The 22,079-nt window shown below is 45.6% G+C and overlaps 1 protein-coding gene and 1 long non-coding RNA gene across 16 annotated transcripts in view; one reads left to right on the forward strand and one right to left on the reverse strand.

Moving 5' to 3' along the window:
* The window catches only part of TNFSF4 (TNF superfamily member 4), a 71,604-nt gene extending 56,956 nt beyond the window's left edge, over positions 1–14,648 (forward strand). For all 14 annotated transcript variants that reach the window (XM_036234627.1, XM_036234626.1, XM_036234628.1 and 11 more), the window contains 2 exons: positions 10,984–11,032; positions 12,470–14,648. In XM_036234627.1, the coding sequence (XP_036090520.1) occupies positions 10,984–11,032; positions 12,470–12,816 (396 nt within the window). In that variant the 3' untranslated portion in view covers positions 12,817–14,648. The remainder of the gene's footprint in view (positions 1–10,983; positions 11,033–12,469) is intronic.
* Positions 1,351–22,079, reverse strand: part of LOC107512055 — a 264,559-nt gene continuing 243,830 nt past the window's right edge. Inside the window, exons 4-6 of one of the 2 annotated variants that reach the window (XR_001597192.2) lie at positions 16,248–16,400; positions 15,658–15,834; positions 1,351–9,886 (exon numbers count right to left, since the gene is read on the reverse strand). This is a non-coding gene — a long non-coding RNA (uncharacterized LOC107512055). Of the gene's footprint in view, positions 9,887–14,742; positions 15,835–16,247; positions 16,401–22,079 lie in introns of those variants that run through there. The other variant, XR_004955167.1, reaches the window with a different exon arrangement.

The following is a 22,079-nucleotide window of genomic DNA, read 5'->3' on the forward strand; positions in this document are numbered from 1 at the left end:
CGCTATTTGGGTATTTACTGCCACTGCTGCTTGAAATTTCAGGCTTTCAGTCTTACCTGTGACTTCAGCTGGGAACAAGGGCAGAAAAAAGCAAAACTGTAAGGTCAATTTACAAATATAACTTCATTTGTAAATGACATCCATGTGTCTCAGGGCTTTTGAATTTGGGCTCTTCCGAGATTTGTATCAGCTTCGTCACAGCACTTTACAGATATGAGGGCTTTTAGCGAGAACGCTCCAGCAAGTCTCACAGTTCAAAGGCTGGGAAAAACAGAAGAGGAGGTACTTGGCAAGTGAGCTGACCAGTTCTGTGTTGCTGATGGTCAGAATTAGAATTCACAGTTTCTTGATGAAGTTTCAGACTAGAACTTGGACTTTCTTTATATCACTTAGGGAGAAAAAGAGGTGTTTTGGCCTGAAAAGTCTTGTCTCAGATTAGCTCGATTTAAATGTGTCCCAATGTAATCTAACAAGTTCTTAGAAATTCTTCTCCTTTTTTTAATGACAGACATGCAAATAAATGACTTTTAATGCAGTGGAATTTACATTTCATAAGCGATTCTGTGTGAATTGAAAAGAAACATCTGAAGTGTTGAACTGATTTGTCATTATTTTGAGGTTCTTAAAGGAGGTGCCAATAAAAATGTATAGAATCATTGGATTCTTGAGCAGGCATTAGACTTAATCTCCTTACAGATAAGAAAACAGAAACCCAGAGAAGGTAAAGTCTCGGGGGAAGAGGTAATGCTTCAGCTGATATTACAAGAAAGAGTAGAAATTCTTTAAATAGACAAGAGGGATGGCGATGGTTACATAGGGGGCAGAAGGCTCCTTAGGGAGGATAGAAAATTATTCAGATTGGCTGAATATAATTTGTTCCTAGGGCAAAATGGTGGGAGATAAAGCTGACAGGGTCTTGTGACTCATGCTAGGGAACACACTTTCTTCCATCCCATGCAAAAGAAAATAACAGAAAAAATTACCCTAATTGCTGCTTCTCCAAATTTCGCTTCTCCTCTGTGGTCTACAGATATAGAAAGTGAATCTGAGCTCAGGCAGCAGTAGGGGGCGCAACAGTAAAACGAATCATTCTCAGTGTGACTCAAGAGAGCTTCCTCTTCTTTTCCTGAGGCGTTAAGAAAACTTTTCTCAGGAAGCCAAGCGCTCACCCACGTGTGAGAGGATGAGCAATCTTAGGGCGGCATCAGAGCTTTCAGTATTGATGCAATAATGATATTTTATAAATGAAAAATGTCAATATATGTTCTAACCCAAGACCAAAGAATTCGGACTGGGATTATGCTGGAAAATGTCACATACGTATGCATATGTGAAAACAAGTACACACGCGGAAGAGCTGGGGTCTGAGCAGAAAGGCTCCTGGCGTAGACCCAGGGGTACGGTCTCCCAGCTCCATTACTTGCATGGAGTAAGAGACGACTGAGTTACAGAGTAGAGAGACTAGAAAGGTTACTTCCCACGGATGGTCACAGATGACATTCATGGTGCTGTTAGCGTGAAATTGGATTTCACGACATCCCATGGCTCGTGTATTTTGTTTGGAGCCAGTCATACTTTTGATATCCGTGTCTTTCCAAATGAAGGAATGAAGACACTTTCTTATACAAAAATACGAAACATCTCAAACGTTGGGCGGTGGCATGGAGGTGTAGAAGGGTATGCTGGACCAGAAGCCAGGAGGTCCTGGTCGGCCCAGGGTAGATTCCTTGAAATTCCTTGAGCGTCAGCTTTGTCATTTCCAAATGTCGTGAGTGGCCGGCATGTCCGGAGCTGTTAGGTGTGGACGTGCTTCCGGAAGCACACCACCACCGACATGTTTACCTCGTTGCGCGTACACAGGCGCACACACCGTCACTCGAATCTCGGAGGGCCTATCCAAGTGAGGGTTGACCATCACTTCATGGGCTTCCTTACTGTCACTTTTAGGAGCAAACGAATTCTAGCGTTTTTTGACACAGGTTTTTCCTTCAGAGTCAGGGCTGGCATTGGAGAGCAAGGGAAGAACAGAGGGAGCATTTGTTAGGGCGTGAGGTGTTACGATGGGGTTCAGCGGCTGGAAGGGGCTCGCTGAGAGCGCTGCGAACACGTGGCTCAGGCTGGCCCCGTCTCCCTCCGTCGGAGATGTTTCCTCCAGTCGCCCGTGGCTTGGCTGTCGAACGGGGCAGAGGAGAAGAGGAGTGTGGTCTGGTTCATGATGCTGGCATTGCTGGGGATGTGACCGGCGTGCGGCTGTCCCCTTTACCTGCAGTCTTGCGTTCCAAGGTTTCACTTAGTCGAGGTCGACCACGGTCCAAACGTATTAAACAAAGAATTCCCGAAACGAACCACGCGTGATTTTCACGCTGTCCCTATGCGATGTGAATCGTCCCTTTGTTTAGCGTCTCCACAGCCATAGAAATATCCCGTTCCTTAGTCCCTTAGTCGCTGTCTCTGTGATCAGATCTCCTGTCCGAAGCATCGCAGTGCTTGTGGACCAGTCACCCGCGTTTTACGTACTAATGGCCCCAACATGCAAGAGTAGCTGCCAATTCGAATATGTCAAAGAGAAGCCGCTAAGTGCTTCCTTAAGTGAAAAGGTCTATGTTTAGGAAAAAACCAGTATAGATAGGCTTCAGTGCCATTTGTGGTTTCAGGCATCCCCTGGGGGTCTTGGGACATATTTCCCATGGAAAAGGAGGAGCTACTGTAATTAATTCCCCCCCCCCCCTTTTCAGCGGATCTTTCATTGTAAAATGCACCTTAGGTCGGTTATCAAGTTTGTGTCACTTTGATGAAATGTAAATGCTATTTAATAACGTACTCTGACGGACAGAAAAATGGACAAATTGATCCAGATTTTGATTCTTCCGAAACTTTAATAAGCGTTCGTGGGTAGAAAACCTTTGTTCCCAAAGTGTTGCATTGCATCTGTGGGGGACCGAGGGGTCCAGGGTCTAAATGACGTACCCTCAGTGCTGGCCTCTTTGTAGGCAGCCACGGCATGAGCCTACAGGGGCAGAGAAACCGCCAGACAAAGGTCAGGATCAAAATGAAAGTATTACAAGAAGTCACAAACGAGCAGCAAAATAGTCATTAAAGGAAAATGTAAAAACCTTTTGGGGTTATAAAATAAGGTGTAAAACATGTTTTACAGTTCGGTAATGTAAAACATATTTTGAATTACTCGTGTGTTGAGTGTTTAACGTTTTCAGCTCCCAAGACCCCCCAAATTCTCAATCTGGCCCTGCATGCGGTGCAGTGAAGACTGGGATGATCGAGGGGTGTCATTTCTGGCATCACCTACGACAAGTCTCTCGCTTTTGCAGATCTTTTCCCCACTTCCGTCCTCACTTCTTCACTGCGACCTTGGAGGAAGACAGACAGAGTTGTGTGCAGTTTTACAGTGAGGAACTTTGAGCTATTAAAGATTTGCCTAGGTTTATGGAGCACTGTCAGGGTTAGAAATTAGGACTAGGTCTACATCCTAGTCCTGTCTCTTGCCGTTCCGCTTGGCCATGACTCCGTGACTCGAAGCTTTAAGAATTCTGGCTGCCTGTTTTAAAATTCACGTCATTTTGTAACATAAGTTGTTTTTGAAGGAAAAATTGAGGAAAAGATTGATGACCTGGGATAGAGGGAAGAAAGATTCTTTTTTAAGAATGGATTTAAATCTATTTACACAAATGTAGAGAACATGATCAATGAAGCATTAACAATCACATCATACCGATGTGATTTTTATAAAACAGTGTAGCAGGGGTGGTGTATTCACAGCAGAGAAAGGGGGCCCGGATTCAGGTGCTAGTTCATCTTTTACACTTATTTTCTTCTTCTTTGTTATATACAGTAACAGGATCAGACAATATAATCTCCCGAGCCTTTCTAGTCCTGCCAGACTCTGATTTACTTTCATGCGATAGGGTGGTTTGCACGCTCTATGCAGATACTCTTCAGCCACGCGTCAGGGTCCCAGAGCTGCCATAACCAGGCACCACAGACTGGTGCCTTAAAACAGCAGAAATTTATTTTCTCATAGTTCCGGGGGATAGAAGTTCAAAATCAAAGCGTTGGCAGGGCCACGCCCTCTCCGAGGACTCCGGGGAAGCACCCTTGCTTGCCTCTTTCTGGCTTCCGGTGGCTCCCAGCAGTCCTTGGTGTTCCTTGGTCTGTAGCCGCGTCACCCCATCTCCGCCTGCGTGGATCTCTGTGCCCTCTCCTCTTCTTTTAGGGACACCAGTCATATAGGATTTAGGGCCCACTCTGATTTAGTGGACCTCACGTTAACTTAACCAATTGCATCTGCAAAGACCTCATTTCCAGATAAAGTCGCATGCTAAGTGAGGTTCCAGGTGGACATGAATTTTGGGAGGACACTGTTCTACTCACTATAAACCACTGACTCGTTTACCTAGTTAGCAGTATCCATGGAGTGTCAGGTGACTGTCAGACACTGAGAAAACCATGGTGAGCAAGACATGATCTTCCTGTCCTCCCAGGGTTTAAGGAAGATGGTTAAAGCAGCAGTAACGTAGTGATAAATACTGGAAAACAACTCTTCGGGGAGACGTTTCGCAGAGAGCTGCCTACCTACTCCAACACCCAGTTTCTCAGCAGATTGTAAAGCGAGCATACTTTTGTTTTGTGCTGGGCACTTTGTTTTTCTTCTGTGGACTAATAGGAAAGCCTTAGTTTAAAATGTCATTGTCATTGTTGTCATGGCCACCATCATCATCCCACTGCTATTCTGGGATGATTTTCACCAGTTGCTAGTCTCAGTTCCCATCAGAATACAGGTTGAGGATTAGTTAGCTTCATGCAAATAAGGCTCAGCTTTATTACACAAACAACACTAAAGATACTCTTGAGTGTTAATTAACTGTCAGAGGGGCCAGCCTGTGGGGAGGTGGTCTGCTGCTTCTGTTACAGCAGCAGGGTTTATTGTGTTGAAAAGATCATCTAATTGAAATAGGTTAAAAACAAAAGGTCTTCGCATCACGTAATCCCCTGGGATTTCGCTTTTGAATGTTGCGATCTGCCCCATCTCTGATCTGCAGGAGTTCCTTAGACACTGCGAATTCCACCGCCTCCATCGAGGTTGAACAAGAGGAAGAAATCAGAAACCGAGGAAGGGTCAGGGATTGTTCCAGCCTAAGACCAGTCCCAGGTGTCCCTATTCCCAGCCCAGGGCCTCGCCCACTAGGTCACCTTCCCAAGGCAACGACCCCTCCTTTGTATACAGCAAATGACATGGGGAATGAGTGACTCCAGATAGAAAGATACTGACTGCAATAATGCTGCTTGAGGATGAAAGGGACAATTCAAAAACCCTTCAGCAATGTGTGGTGTGGGTTAGAGTCAGTGTCAGATGGTATGTGATTATGGGGTCACTGGCTAAGTTCCACCATAGCTCAGCAAGCATTTTATTTTTGTTACTAAATGCCCTTCTATCTGGGGCAGGGTAAGATTTACGATCAATGTAGTGGGTACGTTGTCAATGGCCACTTGCAGTTGCTTAGAGACTAAGCTGCCATGAGGATGTTATGGTGGAAACCCACCTAGTCACCGGGGGAGGAAGTGAGCTCTTAGCAGCATTGGGCAGAGCCTCTGCCAATGTGCTCCGAGGACTTCCCCGGCTCGTGTGGGAAGGGAAACCCAGGTACAAGAAAACCGTCCCCTGGAGGATATAAAAATCGGTTGTGTTAGGTGAATCACATACTTTTGAAGGTGTGTTCATGTCACATGGATGCTTTTGGTTCATTTGGCTGTTGACCTGGATATCCGAGATTCCTCTTAGGAGGCTATTGACTGCTAGGCATTTGGGACAATGAAACCACAGCTTGTCTTTTAAGATTAGAGGAGAGGATCAGTCAGCAGAAGAGCCATTACTAAGTAACTAGGCGGGAAGAGTGGAAGTGGTTAGAGAGAGGAGGCTGCGTTAGGGTACCGCGTGGGCTGTGCGGTAGAGGGGAGAGGAAAGGTTAGGATGGAGACTACAGCAAAAAGGTGCTGGCAGCCCTGCCGCAGGGTGGGAGGGAGAAAGAGAAGGTCTGGGATGACAATCAAAATGGCGCTTCTTTGTATTCATTAAGACTCTTTATTCGACAAGGTTTTCCAAGCCACACATCTTCATCTCTCAGAAATGTGACTTTGGGCACAAGGTGTTCTGAATTTGGAAGCCTCCTTGGCCCAAGACCCAGGTTTTGCCCATTCATCCTATTCTTCTCCGGAGTGGGGTTCTAGCCTCCCTGAGCAGAAGTGAGGCCCTCCCCTCGGTAAGGAGGCTGTTTCTGCCGAGAGCGACTGACTCCCCAGGACGAGAGTCAACCCTCCCTCCCGGCCTGCTATCATGGCTAAGTATAGAAAATTTCATCTTCCTCTTCGCAGGCTCCTGAGAGCCTGCGAGCTTGTGCTTTCATGTTCTCTCGCGTCTCCTCTGATTGACATGAAGTGTGGGGCGGGGGAAGGAGAGGGTCACAGCCAGTGAAGGTGGCATGATGAACCGGGGAGTCCCCGTCTCATATCTGATTCCCCGCCAACCTCCGCTGACTCACACCCCGCCCCATTCCCGCCCAGGGTCTTCACACTGTGGTCTGGCATGGAGCGAGGGAGGGCAAGGCCCCCAGGGCGAACGCACGGCCCACTTCCTGCTCTCAGACTTGCCGAGTCTCATTCCCTCCTGCCGCAGCGACCCCTCTCCACACAGACGACAAGTGCGGGCAAGGTGGGTGGCCTCGTGCCGCCTCCTCATGAGTGACCATTGGAAACTCGCTCTCGCCAAAGATGAGCTCTTGAAACCACCATCGCCTTTTTTGGGAACGTGGTACAGGCTGCTGGATAAAGGCTGAACCTCGGACATTTCCCGTCTGTGTTCTCAGGCAGCTCAGTGCTCGATGCTGAGAGAGGCCAGGAGAGGACCAGTTCTGCATCTTCCGGGCAGCGCCTGCTGGCTGCCTGCTTTGAACTTGTCGGTGGGGCCTGCTGCCTCTTGCCAGGTTTTGCCAAACTGTTCGACACAGACAGCCTTGTAGGGTTGGCTAAGGAGATCTTTTCTGGCCAACTTCTGGATATTTTGAGAGATTATATGACTATTTTGGCAAGTATCTGAAACCTAATATTTTAATCTTGCTCAGTGTTGATGATGAAAGTAATTTGCATTAATTTTGGACCCTCAGACACATGTTTTCATGAGGGTAAACATCAGAAGATATTTATTTTACCCACATGCACAAACATGGTCTTTTTTTTATATGAAGAAAAGCAAACTCCTGAGATCTTCTCCAGATACGAAGAAAACAGAAAATACCACAGGCCCCAGAGGGTTTCCATGTGAGGACAAGCTATGGAACAAGGTGTCTTCAGTCTGGAAAGTCCGAAGATCCCCCACACCATCCCCAAAGGCGAATGCAAACTCCTGTCAGTCTGCACACCGCAATCGGAGTACAGCCCTGAAGGGCCAACGGGACGGGCTCAGAAGTGCGGGCGTACGCGAGGCCATCCTCCAGCGGAAACTTATGTCTTACAGACGAAGAAGCCGAGGCCGCAGGAGAGAAGGGGTTGGACGCCAGGCCTCCCGCCCAGAACGATTTTCACTGCCCCCACCAGGAGCGTCTCCTTCCCGTTCAGAGCTGGAGCGAGGAGGAACTGCTGCGAGGATGTCTTTTTTGTCCTTGTGCCCACTTCGGGGCCAAGCTTGGAGGAGAGAAGCTGCCGTACGCGACAGCTAGGCAGGGTGGTGAGCTCACCATGACCTCATCCTGAGAGCACACGCCCCCACCTGGGTTGGAGGGCTGCCATGAGTGATGTCACAAAAACAGGAACCATGAAGCACCCATAGTCAGAGGGACATTCTGGGTGGTAGAACCAAGGAAGCAAGTCTTTTTGAATGCTCGTCGGGCACACTGCCGGGTGCTTTCACATAGTTTATCTTTTTAAACTTCACAGTCTCATCTCTGGAACATTCCAATGACGGTAGCTTTATTTCCACAGGTGTGCAAGCTAATAACAAATTCCTACAAGTGAGGGTTCTGACCAGATTTGATACCTGTGTGTCGGGGGACCTCAGCCCCTCCTCCGCCTCACACTTCCTGGCTGCCAGCTGTCGCTCGGCCTAGCACGGCGCTCCTGGGAGCCGGAGCCTTGCTTCCTTGGGGAGAGATTATGTGAGAGGGAACGGGCGCGTGCGAGTGAAAAGAATCCCTCAGGTTTTCTGACAGCGCTCTCCTCGCCCTCAGCTACCCTTCTCTCCTTCTCCTTGAGAAAAAAAAAATACCAATAGGCAATACTCCAGGTCTGGGAGCTCAGAAGAATATGGTCATCACAGGATCTTTCTGGAAAAGCCGAATTTGAGCAGACTTATTTAGATAAGTGATTACGTTCATGCTGAATTTACTGGCATGGATATAAATTCCAGTTAGTTGAGAAAGGGAAGAATTTCACGGCCAAGCTTAAGGAGCTGGGATGCCTCACTGTTGTCGAAATCCTTTTTCTCTTTCTTCTGGGACCTACAGATCACATTTCCCAGGCTCCCTTGCCAAAAACAAACAAATGCGCAAACAACAGCAACAACAAAAAACCCCACCATAATAAAGCTCAGAAATGGTATATAATATTCCTAAATTCACAAAACTGGAGGAGTCACCACTGAACTGGATCTGACGCTCAGGCCTGTGTCTGTGACCACCCACTGGGTTCCACTCAGTGGCAAAGAGATAGAGAAAATAGGTGGCTGGAGCGTCGGGCACAGAAACGGTGTGTGTGGCAGTGAAGTTTGGTAAGGAGGTCGGAGCTGGGCCCGGTGGAGGTGCTGCCGGGCAGCACGGTGGCAGTCGGCGTGAGGTAATCAGGTGTGGAGGACACGGGGAAGGTCATGGCCGGGCAGGGAGCAGCAGGAAAGAACATGTATTTCATTTCATGACATTGCCTGGACCAGATGGCATTGATGCTACTTCGAGGCTCGTGTGAGAAGACCCTCACTTCTGTCACCGGGTAGCTGTCGGGGGAAGGAACAGAAAGCCTCGGTCTGCAGTTCCAGCAGACCCGCCCAAGAGAGGAAGTGCTTTCCTTGCTGCCTCTTGGCATCCTGGTCCCAGAGAATGTCCTCTGTGCCACTTCCACCATTACTTCAGCAGCATACTTTAAAATGCTGGGAAATTTCTTTGCATTGCAGGAAGCGTTTGAAGATTTTTGCAAAGTCGGTCAAATAATCTAATCACAAGGCCTTTAGATCAGAGAGCTTGACGTAAGTTTGGGAATGCGGAGGCTTTGTTTCTTTCCTCTTTTATTAAAATTGATTCAGAATTGCAGCTTCAAAAATCTGAATCATGGACCGTTTGTGCTGAAAGGGGTCTCTGCAATCTCCTGGCGATTTTTAAAAATGAGGAAACAAATGGCTAGAGACGCTATCAAACCTGCCGGATGCCGCCAGCTGAGCTCTTTCTACGGCCGAGCTCTCTCTTCCCCACGAGCCACTCCTGACGTTGATGAGGAGGCTGTTTTGTTCTGGGACAAACCAGTTCAGAGAGCAGAGGGGCTTTTATTTACCCGGGGACGGTGGTGAGAGGGTAATACGCCTTTTGAGAGGCCTTCTTCCAGAATGCTGCATGAAGGACACCAGTTCAGCTGCGACAAACGCTTCGCAGAGGGGAGCGGCCCAAAGACGCCTCTCTCTGCATGCGCGTCACTGCCCTGGCAGGGCTCGGGAAGGCCGTCCCTTCCACCTCGGCCGGTCCCAGCTCGGTCAGGCTTGTGATCTCACTGACAAGGGAAGTCCGGGCATTCCTCGCCTGCCTGGGCTGCCACCGGTGGAATCCGCCTGACGGCGGGTCCTGGTGTGCCAGGGGAAGGGACTCTCCCGCACCTCTGATGAGGGCATCTCACCGGGAAGAGCCTGTGGAAAGAGCTGTAGTCATTCTCGGCGGTGCTTCCCACCCCACGCCCTGATTTCCCATTTCATAGGTAATAGAAGCGGACGGTACAACATTTTGAAAATGTCAAAAAAACTGGAGCATGAAAGGTGAGGGGCCCTCCCGCTCTGGACTTCAGGCTTTCAGATTCTTTCTCGAGGCATCATCTGCGACCAGTTGTGTGTGTGTGCGCGCGCACACACGTGCGTGCATTCTTTCAGAAAGATTTGATGCCACACAAGCATTGTCATTATTTCTGAACGCACAGGACTATGCTTGACACATGATTCTGCCTTTTGCTTTTGCTTTTTTCACATCATATATTTTGGAATTTGCTCCCTACTGAACTTTGTTCTTTTAACCACCAAATTGCTACAGACGCTACAGACTTTTTATCTACCGGGCTTGGTCTCTTTATCATTTTACTTCTTTCTCACTCTTGAAATACTCTCTTGGTTCAAGTCAGGTTTTTCAAGCTGTTAGAGAGAAGGGGAAAACCCAACGTTAGAAAAAGCTACAGTCAGAGCTACTGAACTGTGAAGGATTAGACCACTTTTTATTATCTGCATGCCCTGAAAGTAGAACTCTCTCCCTCTCGTATTACAGTGAAAGAGCAAGCAGCCAAGAAGCACCTAGAATTTGCTCCCAGTACATTCTGGGTGTCTGTGGCTGTGATGGATGGAAGGGTCACAGCCTTGTCCATGGGGCCCGGGAGGGGGAGTCTCTGGGAGTGGGTTTCTTGACAAGATGACTGTTAAATGCTCTGTTTTCCAAAATGGAGAACTGGGGCCTCGTGAGCCGAAACAACACACCAGAGAAGAGTTGGACAGAAGCCAGCAAAGGTCTCAGCTGCTCGTGGGAGAGAGCAGAATACTCTCCTGACTTCTCTTCAGAGACATTATGGAGGAGCATTAAGGGAGGCAGGAGGGAAGTCTGGCTCTAATCTTCATAGACAAAAACCAAGTTTTCTGTCAAGTCGCTCCTTCTACAGGCGACACTTCTGTTTCACATGATAGGACTTGTCAAGTCCATTTGTTCACTTTTTATTTTTCCTAAAAATATTTTCTTTTTCATCTTCCAGGTGCCACCTCAGTATCCTCCCATTCAAAGTATCAGAGCACAATTTACCAGTAAGTATCGTCAAAAGTCCAATTGATTCACATTTTGAAAAGAATCTTCTCTGCAGTCTTTTTAATTTCCTCCAGACCACAAGATCCCTCTTAGCAATCATTAAATCTTGGAATCGCTGAAGCCTGCATATTGTTTTCATTAGGAACAAGGGAGAATGTGTGACAGATGCAAGCAATTAATGATCGCATCTATGCTTGTCATTGTATCCATTACAATCCGTGCTCAATCCTCCCAGGATTCCTCTGAGTGCAAGTTGGTCTGACCATATGACACATCATTTCCCACTAATTCTCCCACAGGACAATTTACCTTAATGAGAGTTGGCAGGGGTCCCAGGTATGAAGGAAGGCGATACTTTAACTGCCAGGAGAGTGTAATTTGGATCTTTGATTAACACAAGGACAACTGCTGGAAGTTTCTCTAAGGCTGCTCGTTTGTTTATTAAGTCCCGAGGCTGAAGGGAAGTGCATCTCGCCCTCTAGAGTGGTCCTCATTCTTAGATCAAAGCACACCCCTTGGGTCTGGTACAGAGTCAGAGTTACTGAATTGTGCCCAGCGGTGGGGCGTCCACTCTCGCATCCCCAAGGGACGTAGGTCAGAGTGGAGAGTGAGAGGTGGTCGGTTGGCCATTCGGGATGATACTGGGGCCGACGGGAAAGAAAAGAAACATAGGCTTCTTGGCTTACACTGGTGCTGGCTCCACACGAGGGCCCCAAAGCCATCACTCTGTGTCCTCCTTCTCTCCCTCCTTTGTCTTCTTCCGAGGCTGCAGCTCTGCCCAAGACGTCTTTCAGGAGAATCTGGCAACAGACAGGTAGACGGGAGAGGCAGGTCTGTGCTCCCAAGCTCTCCCACCTGCTTCCTACTGGGCAGGACGTGAGCCCGCCGGCTCCTGTGCTTAGTGACTGCAGACATAGGTCAGTAAGAGCTGTCGTGTCAGTGTCCGGAGCCCGGGGCATGTGGACAATCCGCGTTTAACAGTCATTGCAGAGAGGACAGGGTGGAGTTCGTGCGATTGCTCTGCGTGGAGAGCGACCCACCACCCTTTCCTCCGGCCTTTGCGCTAGTCCAGCCCCTGAGCAAGACGAGAAGTGCTGGAGTTGCCAACCCTGCCTTGGTTTAAAAATAAATCAGGGAAATGCTCCATTTCCTGCCACGGGTCTGTCGTGACAACTTCCGATTGCTATAATCTGCCAGCTCTTCAATGCCGGCCCCGGCGGAAACTCTCCTGGCTCCGAGAGTTAGCGTCACCTCCTCTTCCGTTCTCCAGGTGAGGCAGAGTCCGGCCCTCAGGTGGACCCACAGTGCCCTCTTCCTCTCATTCTTCTCCAAATCTCTGCCTGTCACTTCCTCTTCACGTGTTTCAGAGGCATTGGAAGGCGTTGCCCAAAGCTGTGCTACGCAGTCATTCTTTTTCCAATTCTTCTCCTTTTCAGAGTGTGACAACGAGAAAGGCTTCATCATCACATCTCCAAGCCAGGACGCGACCATGAAGCTGCAAGACAACTCGGTCCTCATCCGCTGTGACGGGTTTTATCTCGTCTCCCTGAAGGGCTACTTCTCCCAGGAGCTCAGCCTCAGCCTTCATTACCGGAAGGGTCGAGAACCCCTCTTCTCCCTGAGCAAGGTCAAGTATGTCAGCTCCATCGCAGTGGTCTATCTGGCTTTCAAGGACAAAATCTACTTGAATGTGACCACTCACAATACCTCCTGTGAAGACATTCAGGTGAATGGTGGGGAACTGATTCTCATTCATCAAAATCCTGGTGGATTCTGCGCCTAGTGAGGATCTGATGGCCACACCGAAGCCGGGCACCACACGTGAGTGTCACGTCAGGGCTGGAAGGGACACCGATGCTTCCTTGGAAGTGGGGGAGTCATCCCAGCTTAGGCCCTGTAGATGGCCACACAGGCTGTGACCGGAAGAAGATTCTCGTGCCCCGACTCAGGGATATTTAAAACTTATTTTACATGTCACTTAACTTTATTTATCCTCATATCTTTTAAACCCCCTAGTCCTTATCCCTCACAATTGCCTCAAGCATATAAGGTAATTCTGCCAAATGAGAATGTACGGGGCCTCTTCCTTAAGACACCTTGTTTCTATTGGTCAGGAATTCATCGCGATAAACTTTCTTAATGAAAAAGACACTGGACTACTATCTGCTGGAAATTTGACATCTGGCATTGTCAAAATGGAAAGGACCCAGGAGAGGGATTATCAGTCTGCCAAAGGTGGCATGGACCTACTCCTGGCAGCCAAAGCCGCCTCGCCGAGATGGAACTGGTTGCAGTTTGCATGTGGCCTAAATACCTCTCTCCTTTGGTGACGTTCAGAAGGAGAATCGGCTCGTGAATGGCGCCCTGGCTTTGAACATGAGTGGCTGAGGAATACTCTGAGTGCTGGGTTTTTCTTTACCACTTTGCTTTCTTGGCCTCCAAATGTTTTTAGTAGAAATTTCCTTGTGAAAAAATCATCTTGGGATGTGATGCTTTGAAAAATCTACTCGGTAATGTAAGGAAAACCAAGAGATTTTTCTAGATTGGGAAAGTGAGAGAATATCTTTAGCGCAAGGGAGAGTGGTGGAACTGGACGTCTCGGGGTAAATGTCTGGCAATTTACACAGTTCTTTGGCACTGATAGGCAAAGGGACACGTGTGCACCCTCCTGCTTCTGCTCGTGCACCCTTAGCCCCGTGCCTTGTACACGTGCCTCACACGGCTAGTTTCAGAAAGGAAGCAATTCTGGTATTAGACGCAACTTTATCTTATGAAACACAGTGATCTCGGTCTAGAAACACCATGATGTCATGTAGGACCCCACAATGGTAATTGAACCTAGAGGATTCATAGTCAGCCAACTTTCAATGCTTTCAAAGGAATAAGACCCCCTTATTTTCAGTTTCCATGTCCCTCTTGATAGATCAGGTTTACGCGGCATTGTGGACAAATGTAATTTTTCATAAATTTCTAGATGATTTGTAAGCTCTCAAATTTTTTGATAAATTTCTTTTTAATGGTAGCCAATGTTTCCCTGCCATTTTAAACAGAATGCACAACATATCAAACAGTTTTTCTGGATGATTCTGCGTCGTCACAGTGACTACACTGTGCCGCAACACAGGGATGTCTCCAGACTCTCCAGAAAGACAGAGGGCAGTTTGCCCCGACGCTAAACGGCCTCGATCACCGTTGGATTTGTTTTTCTTCTGTCTAACACAGTTTCCCCACCAACTCTTTAGTGTCTATCTCCAACTATACTCCCGCTCTCCTGTTTTAACCTGTGGTAGCGACATAAATAAATGCCAAATTAAAGGAAGCTAAATCAGAGAAGCTAAAAGTGGTCAAGATCTAAATGGTGGCCAAGGCGCTGACATAATCATAATCGTTACTGTGAGTTAACGATCATGCGGACTGGGCTTTGGGCTAACGCCTTAAATGAATTGTTTTGAGGAAGATATTCTGTCAGTCTGTCTCAAATTCTCAGAGGATTTAAATATGTGTGTGTATATGTGTGTGCGTGTGCATGCGTGTACTTCTTTTGTATTGACTACGGTCTGCAAAGTTGACATTACTCAATGAGAGATATCTAATAAATAAATGTTTATGACTATAGATGATATTTAAGAAAACATGTTTACCTTTTTAAGTTTGGAATTTCTGGCTGTGTTTCACATGGACGTGCACATCCCAGGCCTGAGCGTAACTGTTCTGCAGGTTGTCTGTCCCTGTCGTCATGGGGCCCCCTCACAGGTGCCTGCTCCTTATGGGTACACGTGGCCTGTTCTTCCCATGCTGGCCTCCTGCAGCCACACGGGGATATTTCTGCCATGCTCCAGCCTCCCTTCCCCCTGCCCCTAACCTGCCACCCATCAAAGTATGCATGTCCCTCTAAGCCATTCCTTCCAAGGAATAATTAACGTTTTCTTTGGACACAAGAGTTCGGCAGAAGGACTGAATGAGCAGTCTAAAGACTGGAATTCTGATTTTCACTCAGTGACTAACTTTAAACAAATGATTTCCCATTTTTTGATTCTGCATTCCACTGTTGTTAAATAATCCTTTGGGATCTTAATGCTCGTGGCGCTGTCAAAGTCTATAATAAGCATCTGTGTACTAATTGCCAACTCAAGATGGCAACCTTTTCTTTTACTCTGTGAACATTTTTATTTTCTGGACAAGATAACAACCTTCCCTCAGCCATCTTGGCGAGAACTTCAAGAGCAGTTACCAATTGTTACTCAGCGACTTTTTTTTAGGGGCTGGTTTAAGGCATTCCCGTCCTGATCTGAATCATAATCTGTCCTTAAGCCTGCCGGGAAGGTCCCTTATTCTAAGCCCTAATTTTATATTCAGTGCTTTCCTGGCTCTTAGAGAGTATTATTATTGATATTAATAATTTGGCTAATATATTGATATTTACATGGAAACGAATAAAAGATCTCAGAATTCACTATTGGTGAGGGCGTGGGAGTTTTTATTGATTCTTCTCTTCCTTTTCCTCATTATGATCAGCTAATTCCCTGACGAGGGGAGGATAGGGCCAGCTTTCGGGTTTCCTATCTGCCTCTAATTTCAGCCATCACAGTGACGGCCAGTGAATGCTAAAGCTGCCAAACTGTACCTTTGCTTCTGAGAAGACATTCGCCGGAAGTCCTTGGGCGTCCTCCCCACGGTGCAGGAAGCTGGCTCAAATCCAATTCCACCACCGCCGTTCTCTTCCTCAGGACTTCTTGCCTCGTTCTGGACCCTGGCATGGCCTCTTTGAGCAATATGTCCCTCTCCTTAGTAGTGCTTACACCTGCAGGGTCAAGAAGAGGTCCCAGATCCTGGCTGCTCTTTCGCACTCTGTTCTCTGCCCTCCCCGCAATCCTTCACCTCTCCATCCTCTGCCCACGCCCTTAACCTTCTTCAGGGCTTCATCATTGGCCCGGTTCTTTCTCTACTCCTGAGGTCACAGGCTGGCGGCCAGCAAGCCACCATCTGGCCTATATGTGTATTCAAATTGAATTTAGTTGCCAATTTTTAAACACTGGGAAGTTTCTGGCTCCTCTTGACAAAATAAAACAAAACAAAACAGGTGCTGGCCCCAGTTCTGGAATGGTGGCAATCATCTCAAGTCGAGGAGCAGCCTCCCTCTCTGGAGCATGCTCTGTTTCCCCAGAGATTCTCCCCCAATTCGTACACTGTGCAAATACGCTTAGACTGACTCACTTCACTCGTCAGCTGGTTGGCCGAGTTGTGATCTCCGTTCTGGCCATTTCATCGACTCTTATGCCTTTGGCCCCTGCTCATGCACCAGCGATATCTAAAACCAGTCCCCAGCTTGGACGTCTTCCATGCCGCTGTCACACTTTCTGTAATCATCTGTTAATAGTAATAAAAATGCCATTTATTGAATACTTATGACACGCCAGGCATTCATATTAGCCATTTTATGTGAATCGTTTAATTCTATCTTCCTAACAACTCTTCTAGGTAGGTGTTATTGTTCCTATTTAGCATATGAGAACCTGAGACTCTAAAAGGTAATTTACACAAAGGCACGTAGCTAATAAGTGGTGGAGCGCGGATTCGGGACCAGGGATGCTTGGCACCAACGATTATACCCTCAGCCAGGAGACTCCGCCCCTGGGCAGCTCCTGGTGGGTGTAACAAGCACAGTATCTACACAAGATGCTCCAAGCAGACTATCCTCTTCCTCCCCAAACGATGTTGGTTAGAGGCACCATAATCATTCCTAGAGCCAGAAGCCCAGTGTCATCCTGCCTTCTTCCCTCAGCCTGTCCCCACCCACGCACCTGCAGACTGTGGCTTCTCCTCACTAACTCTCTCAGACTGCTGCAGGAACCTCGCCAGCCCAATGCACCTCGGTGAGTCCGGTTGGATTAAGAAGCGGATTCACCCTAGTTCAACAACGAATTTCTTTTCTATTCTATTCTTTTTTCTTCTTTCATTTTCTCTCTTTTTCTTTCCTTCTTTCCTCCACTCCCTCCCTCCCTTCCTTCTTTTCCCTCTTTCCCTGCCCCCTTCTTTCTGTTAAACTCTTTAAAAATTTACTTTCCTTATCCGTAAACTGGGGATTTCAATATATACCTTTGGGGTTACTATGAACCTAAGAGTCCCTAGTGTATTGCTTGGGACATAGTTGGTCTTAATATCTAATAATTATTAACTTACAAATGCCACCTACTCCACGAGGCAGAAAGTAAGTGCCAAATGAACAGCAGGAATATGGGCCCTTAGGGATGGAGAGAACCCTGAAGCATCATGGAAGGGCTCTGGAGGAGTCGGACTGGAGGAGACGGAAGGAGAACACAGCAGGGGAAGAACAGCGCGTGCGAAGGCCGAGGGGCAGGAATTCTCACGGGGTTTCCTGGGGCCCGAGAGCTGCCACTGTGGTTACGGCACTCGCTCAGTCTTTATTGAGCACGTCCTATTTTCTAAGAGAGGAATTTGTGTTTGCTCATGGTTGGAGATAAGGATCCAAGGGTAGTTGGAGGATAAAATATTGGAGGCATTAAAGACACAGCTAAGAATTTTGGATCATGTTCTGTAAAGAAAGACACTGAAGATTTTTGAATAAGGAGAACTTATCAGGATTTGGGGAAAGAGCCCAAGTTCTTGTCAATATCACTTTTTCATTTTGACGCAGTTCATATGAATACCTCACTTTCTCTCAGTTGAACATAAGCTTCAAATTACTTTTACTAGAAGAAAATAAATAAAGGAATGCCATAAGAACCAAGTTTTTAATACTTTTGGCCAAAGATGGACAGAGAGCTTCTTTTTAAATTCATCGTAAAAGTTCAATAAAGACCATACTGGGTAGTTTTTAAATATAATTTTTTAAAAATGGCATTTTGAAATATCAACCTGAGATGTCATGCGTGCTAAAGAATAATCCTTGAGGATTTCAATCACTCTGCACATTTGTTTATGACTTAAATATATTCTGTTTCTAAAATTAATTATTTTTGGCAGTGCTTTAGAATTGCCTATCATCTATCTACTTACCTATCTATCAGCTATCATTATCTATCTATCTATCATCTATCTATCTATCTATCTATCTATCTATCTATCTATCTATCTATCATCTATCTTCTATCCATCCATCCATCCATTATCTATCTATCATATACAATTTTCTTTTTCCTGCAGTAGCCTTTATCCCAGAACATGTGGGTGGCCTGGAATCTTCCACAATAGCATCTTTAGTAATGGATCATGGTGGCTGTTATAATTACTCATTCAATTCATGATCCAGGGGATCGAGACATGGGAAAATATTGTTAAAATTTAAATGTGAATATTATTTCAGAGAGATGACACACTTGAAGTCTATGAATGCTTTACGATCACCACTTTCCCTAACAATAAACTGGTCAGATAGTTTGTTCCAGTCTAGAGGGCATGGGACCTATGGCCCTATAGTTCTGACGGATGCCTGTGGACCACTAGGGAAGGATTTAATCCAGAACTGAAGCAGGCAGGGAGTTGTCTCTGGAAGAGGATGTCCAGCAACCATGGCATTCCACCATTCTGCCAGAGCACACCCTTGAGAGTCTGGAGCTGCTGTGCTGGGGGCATGGTTAAACACGGGCCTTGAGTGGCCTTTTGGTTAAGGGCGCTGCTTGGTTCTATTCATCTTCCTATGGCCTGCCTAGGGGAGGGAACCGAGGGATGCTAGGAGCTGAAACACAGACTTTTAGCATTTGGTTTTCTTTGGAGTCACACCAAGACTGAGCAAATACTTTTGCTTTCATATACATTCTCTATTGCTATACACATTCTCTATTGGATATAAAAGACCTTTCATTTTCCTCCTGACTTATGTGGTCTTGACCTTCTTTGGTTTTTGAGGTTTGAGGTTAAAAGAAGAAGAATAATAACAAAATATTCAACAGGAAGACTTGATATTATAGAAATATAAGCAGGATGTACTCTCTAAAGGTCACTTCAGTCCAGCTCTCTTCTTTTAATTAGTTTGCATGCTTTTTAAGTGACAAGCTATGTCCTCCCCTGATAATCACATTCAAGAGGTAACATATAATCCCATGACCACTCCTTAAGGCAACATGAACCTTTCAATTGATAAGAATCTCACTCACTATTATAAACCAAGCAATAGTTAGGCGGTCCACATAAATTTTCCCCAACAGTTGCTATTCTTATGTCTATTTCCACTCTCCCCCTAAGACACACACATTACTCAGCTGCACTTCAAAAACCTATTCAATCAATAAAAGGCATTGATAACTATACCTTGTTATTGTTATATTTTTTTCATCAATCCTATTTCAAGCCCCTTAATCACATTCACACTATTTCCAACCCTTTAAAATGGATGCAAACACAGTTCTTTTAGGTGAATAATGAACGATTCTCATTCCATTTACAGCTGTAGCTTACTTCGTGAGAGGTCAAATACACAGCGTTTTTCTGAAAGTCCAAAATAATTTTCTCTATGAATTTTTGTCCTTAGAGTACTGAATTCATTAGATTAGGAGGCCAGAGATAGCATCAGTAGACTTCTTATCCAACATTACTGATGTAACTAATGCTATTTTATCCATTTGCCCACAAATGATTATTGAACTACTGTGTGTTACTATGTGCCTACTGTGATTGGCACTGGAAATATAAAGACAAATATAAAATAGTTTATTTCCCCTACTAACTATTGAGCATAGTGTGTAGCAGTAACTGGAGTAGAGAGAAGCTAGAAGCCAGGATATCAGATAAAAAACCGAGTGTTGATGATGGTAAAGAAAGGAATGGATCTGAAAAATATCGGCAATGAATAACTAATAAGACCTGGTGATCAGCAGGATGTCGGTGGTCCATAAAGGGAGAACTTCATTTGTTCAGATGTTTTAAAATACTGTTGTTTTGAGAGCCATGAAGAAATAAGGAACAAGCAAGAAAAGAAAAAAACAGAGTACTATGTTAAAAAGAAAAGAGGCAATCTACTTTAAATTGGGAAGTGATCTCACTGAGGATATTTCACTCAAGATCTGGATATTGGAAAAAACCAGCTCTGCTTGAAATCAGAAATGTTGGTGGGGGCCACTGAGTTGCGAGTGGAGAGTGGAAAAAGGGAGTCGACATGACCATCTATGCCTCTATGACCACGTGACCGATTTCAGAAATGAGGACAATAATAGTTCAGTGTATTTATTCCTTACTTTGATATGACCATATTCGTGTATGTATTAACCAATGTTTTGCTTCCACCGTCCATTCCTCCGCCACTAACAGGGGTTAATCGTAGTTACCTTTGCATCTTATATTTTAAGTTACAGAATATCAAAGAGGGAGTGTGACTCAGCTTGAAGAGAAATGAACATTGTCCAAAGATGGATAAATGACATTTTGGGGCGGGGAGCCAAGATGTGTTTTGGTTGCACAGGGAATAGCTGCATCATTAAGTGGAAGGAATGTTTTGCTGTGGTCTTTTTTGGAAGTAAAGTAGCATTAAAGGTGTCACGTTGACATGATGCGAACTGTGGTGGGTTTGTACGAGGTATAATTCCTAGAATTCTTTTTCCTGTATAGTTACAGGGAGACGTTTGTATGAGATTTAGGAAGCAGAATTGAAGGAGCAGCCATTTTTACACCGAAAAGTTTGGAGCACGTGTGAGGCACGGTGGCAACCCACGGCCACTGGCTCACTGTGTTTCTGTAGGGTGATACCTGAGACCACAGCTCATCTAGCTCTTTCCAGACATCCTTTTACAGCTTCTCCAGGTGCTAGGCCAGACATTTGTGCAGCTTTCTGGTAAAGGGATATAATTTCTCTTGCAAGTTACCAGGGCCAAAGTTGGTGGTCTCCAGAGACAGATGGAGGTTCCAGCTTGTCTTCACGGGTCCAGCATTCAAGAGAAAGTGACAGTATTGAGGCTAGGGAAAGACCTAATATATGAGATAATAGGAGTCCTTGAAGAAGAAAATCAATACAGAAAACTGAAGAAATTTTAAAAACTGTAACTGAAAAACACTCTTCTAAAATAGAAAAGATTCGAAACCGCATATTGAAAAGCATAGTTCACACTGAAGAATACTGATCCTGAATGATCAATATCAAGGCATATTACCGTAAAATTACTGAACTTAAAGAAAGGGAAAGAATTCAGCAGGTGTCTTGGCAAAAATATCACCAGACTTTGAGATTAACGCTCTAGTAGTTTCCTGTTTCTGCCATAACAAATTACTATAACTAACTGTCTTAAAACAACAGAAAGTTATTCTCTTATAGTTATATAGGCCAGAAGTCGGAAGTGACTCTTACAGGGAGAAAATCAAGCTGTCGGCAGGTCTGGCTTCTCCTGGAGGCAGGGAGAAGCCATGTCTTTATCTCTTGCAGCTTCTAGAGGCTATTATTCCTTGGTTAATAGCCTCACATTACCTCACATTTTTCTCCCTTGTTTCAACCATCACATTGTCTCCATTCTTTTCTGTATTCACCTCTGCTTCCCTCTCAGAGGATATTCGTGATTACATCTGGGGCGCATCTGGATAATTCAGGGTAACCTCCCCATCTTAAGATCCTTTCACTTAATCACAACTGCAAAGTTCCTTTTGCCATGTAAGGTAACACTCACGGGTTCCAGGTATTCGAATGTGAATATCTTTTTTGGGAGGGAGGGCATTATGTAGCCTACATAAACACTTTAAGCCAGAAGGAAATGGAAAAATATTTAAAATACTGAAGGAAAAAAAATATGAGCCAAAGTTTTTATAACTAGAAAAACTGACATTCAAATAAAATGGGCACAGGTAAGTTGTTTTCAACTTTTAAGAACTCAAAAAATATTCTTTCTATGAGCCTTTCCTCAAGAAGCTATTGGAAAATGAGACAACTAAAATAACTAGATAGACCTTAAGCCATGAACTTGTGTTGAAGATGAAACATATAGTTTTTATAAAAATAAGGCTTAAAATAGATAATAGTAGATACTGGATACATCTTCTGACAATGCGTAACCTTAAAATGGGTAGGGGGAAATGGGGAGGTTTTGTTCCAAATACGTTTTAGACTGT

The sequence above is a fragment of the Rousettus aegyptiacus genome, unplaced genomic scaffold (assembly GCF_014176215.1).
Source record: "Rousettus aegyptiacus isolate mRouAeg1 unplaced genomic scaffold, mRouAeg1.p scaffold_m13_p_17, whole genome shotgun sequence".
NCBI lineage: Eukaryota > Metazoa > Chordata > Mammalia > Chiroptera > Pteropodidae > Rousettus > Rousettus aegyptiacus.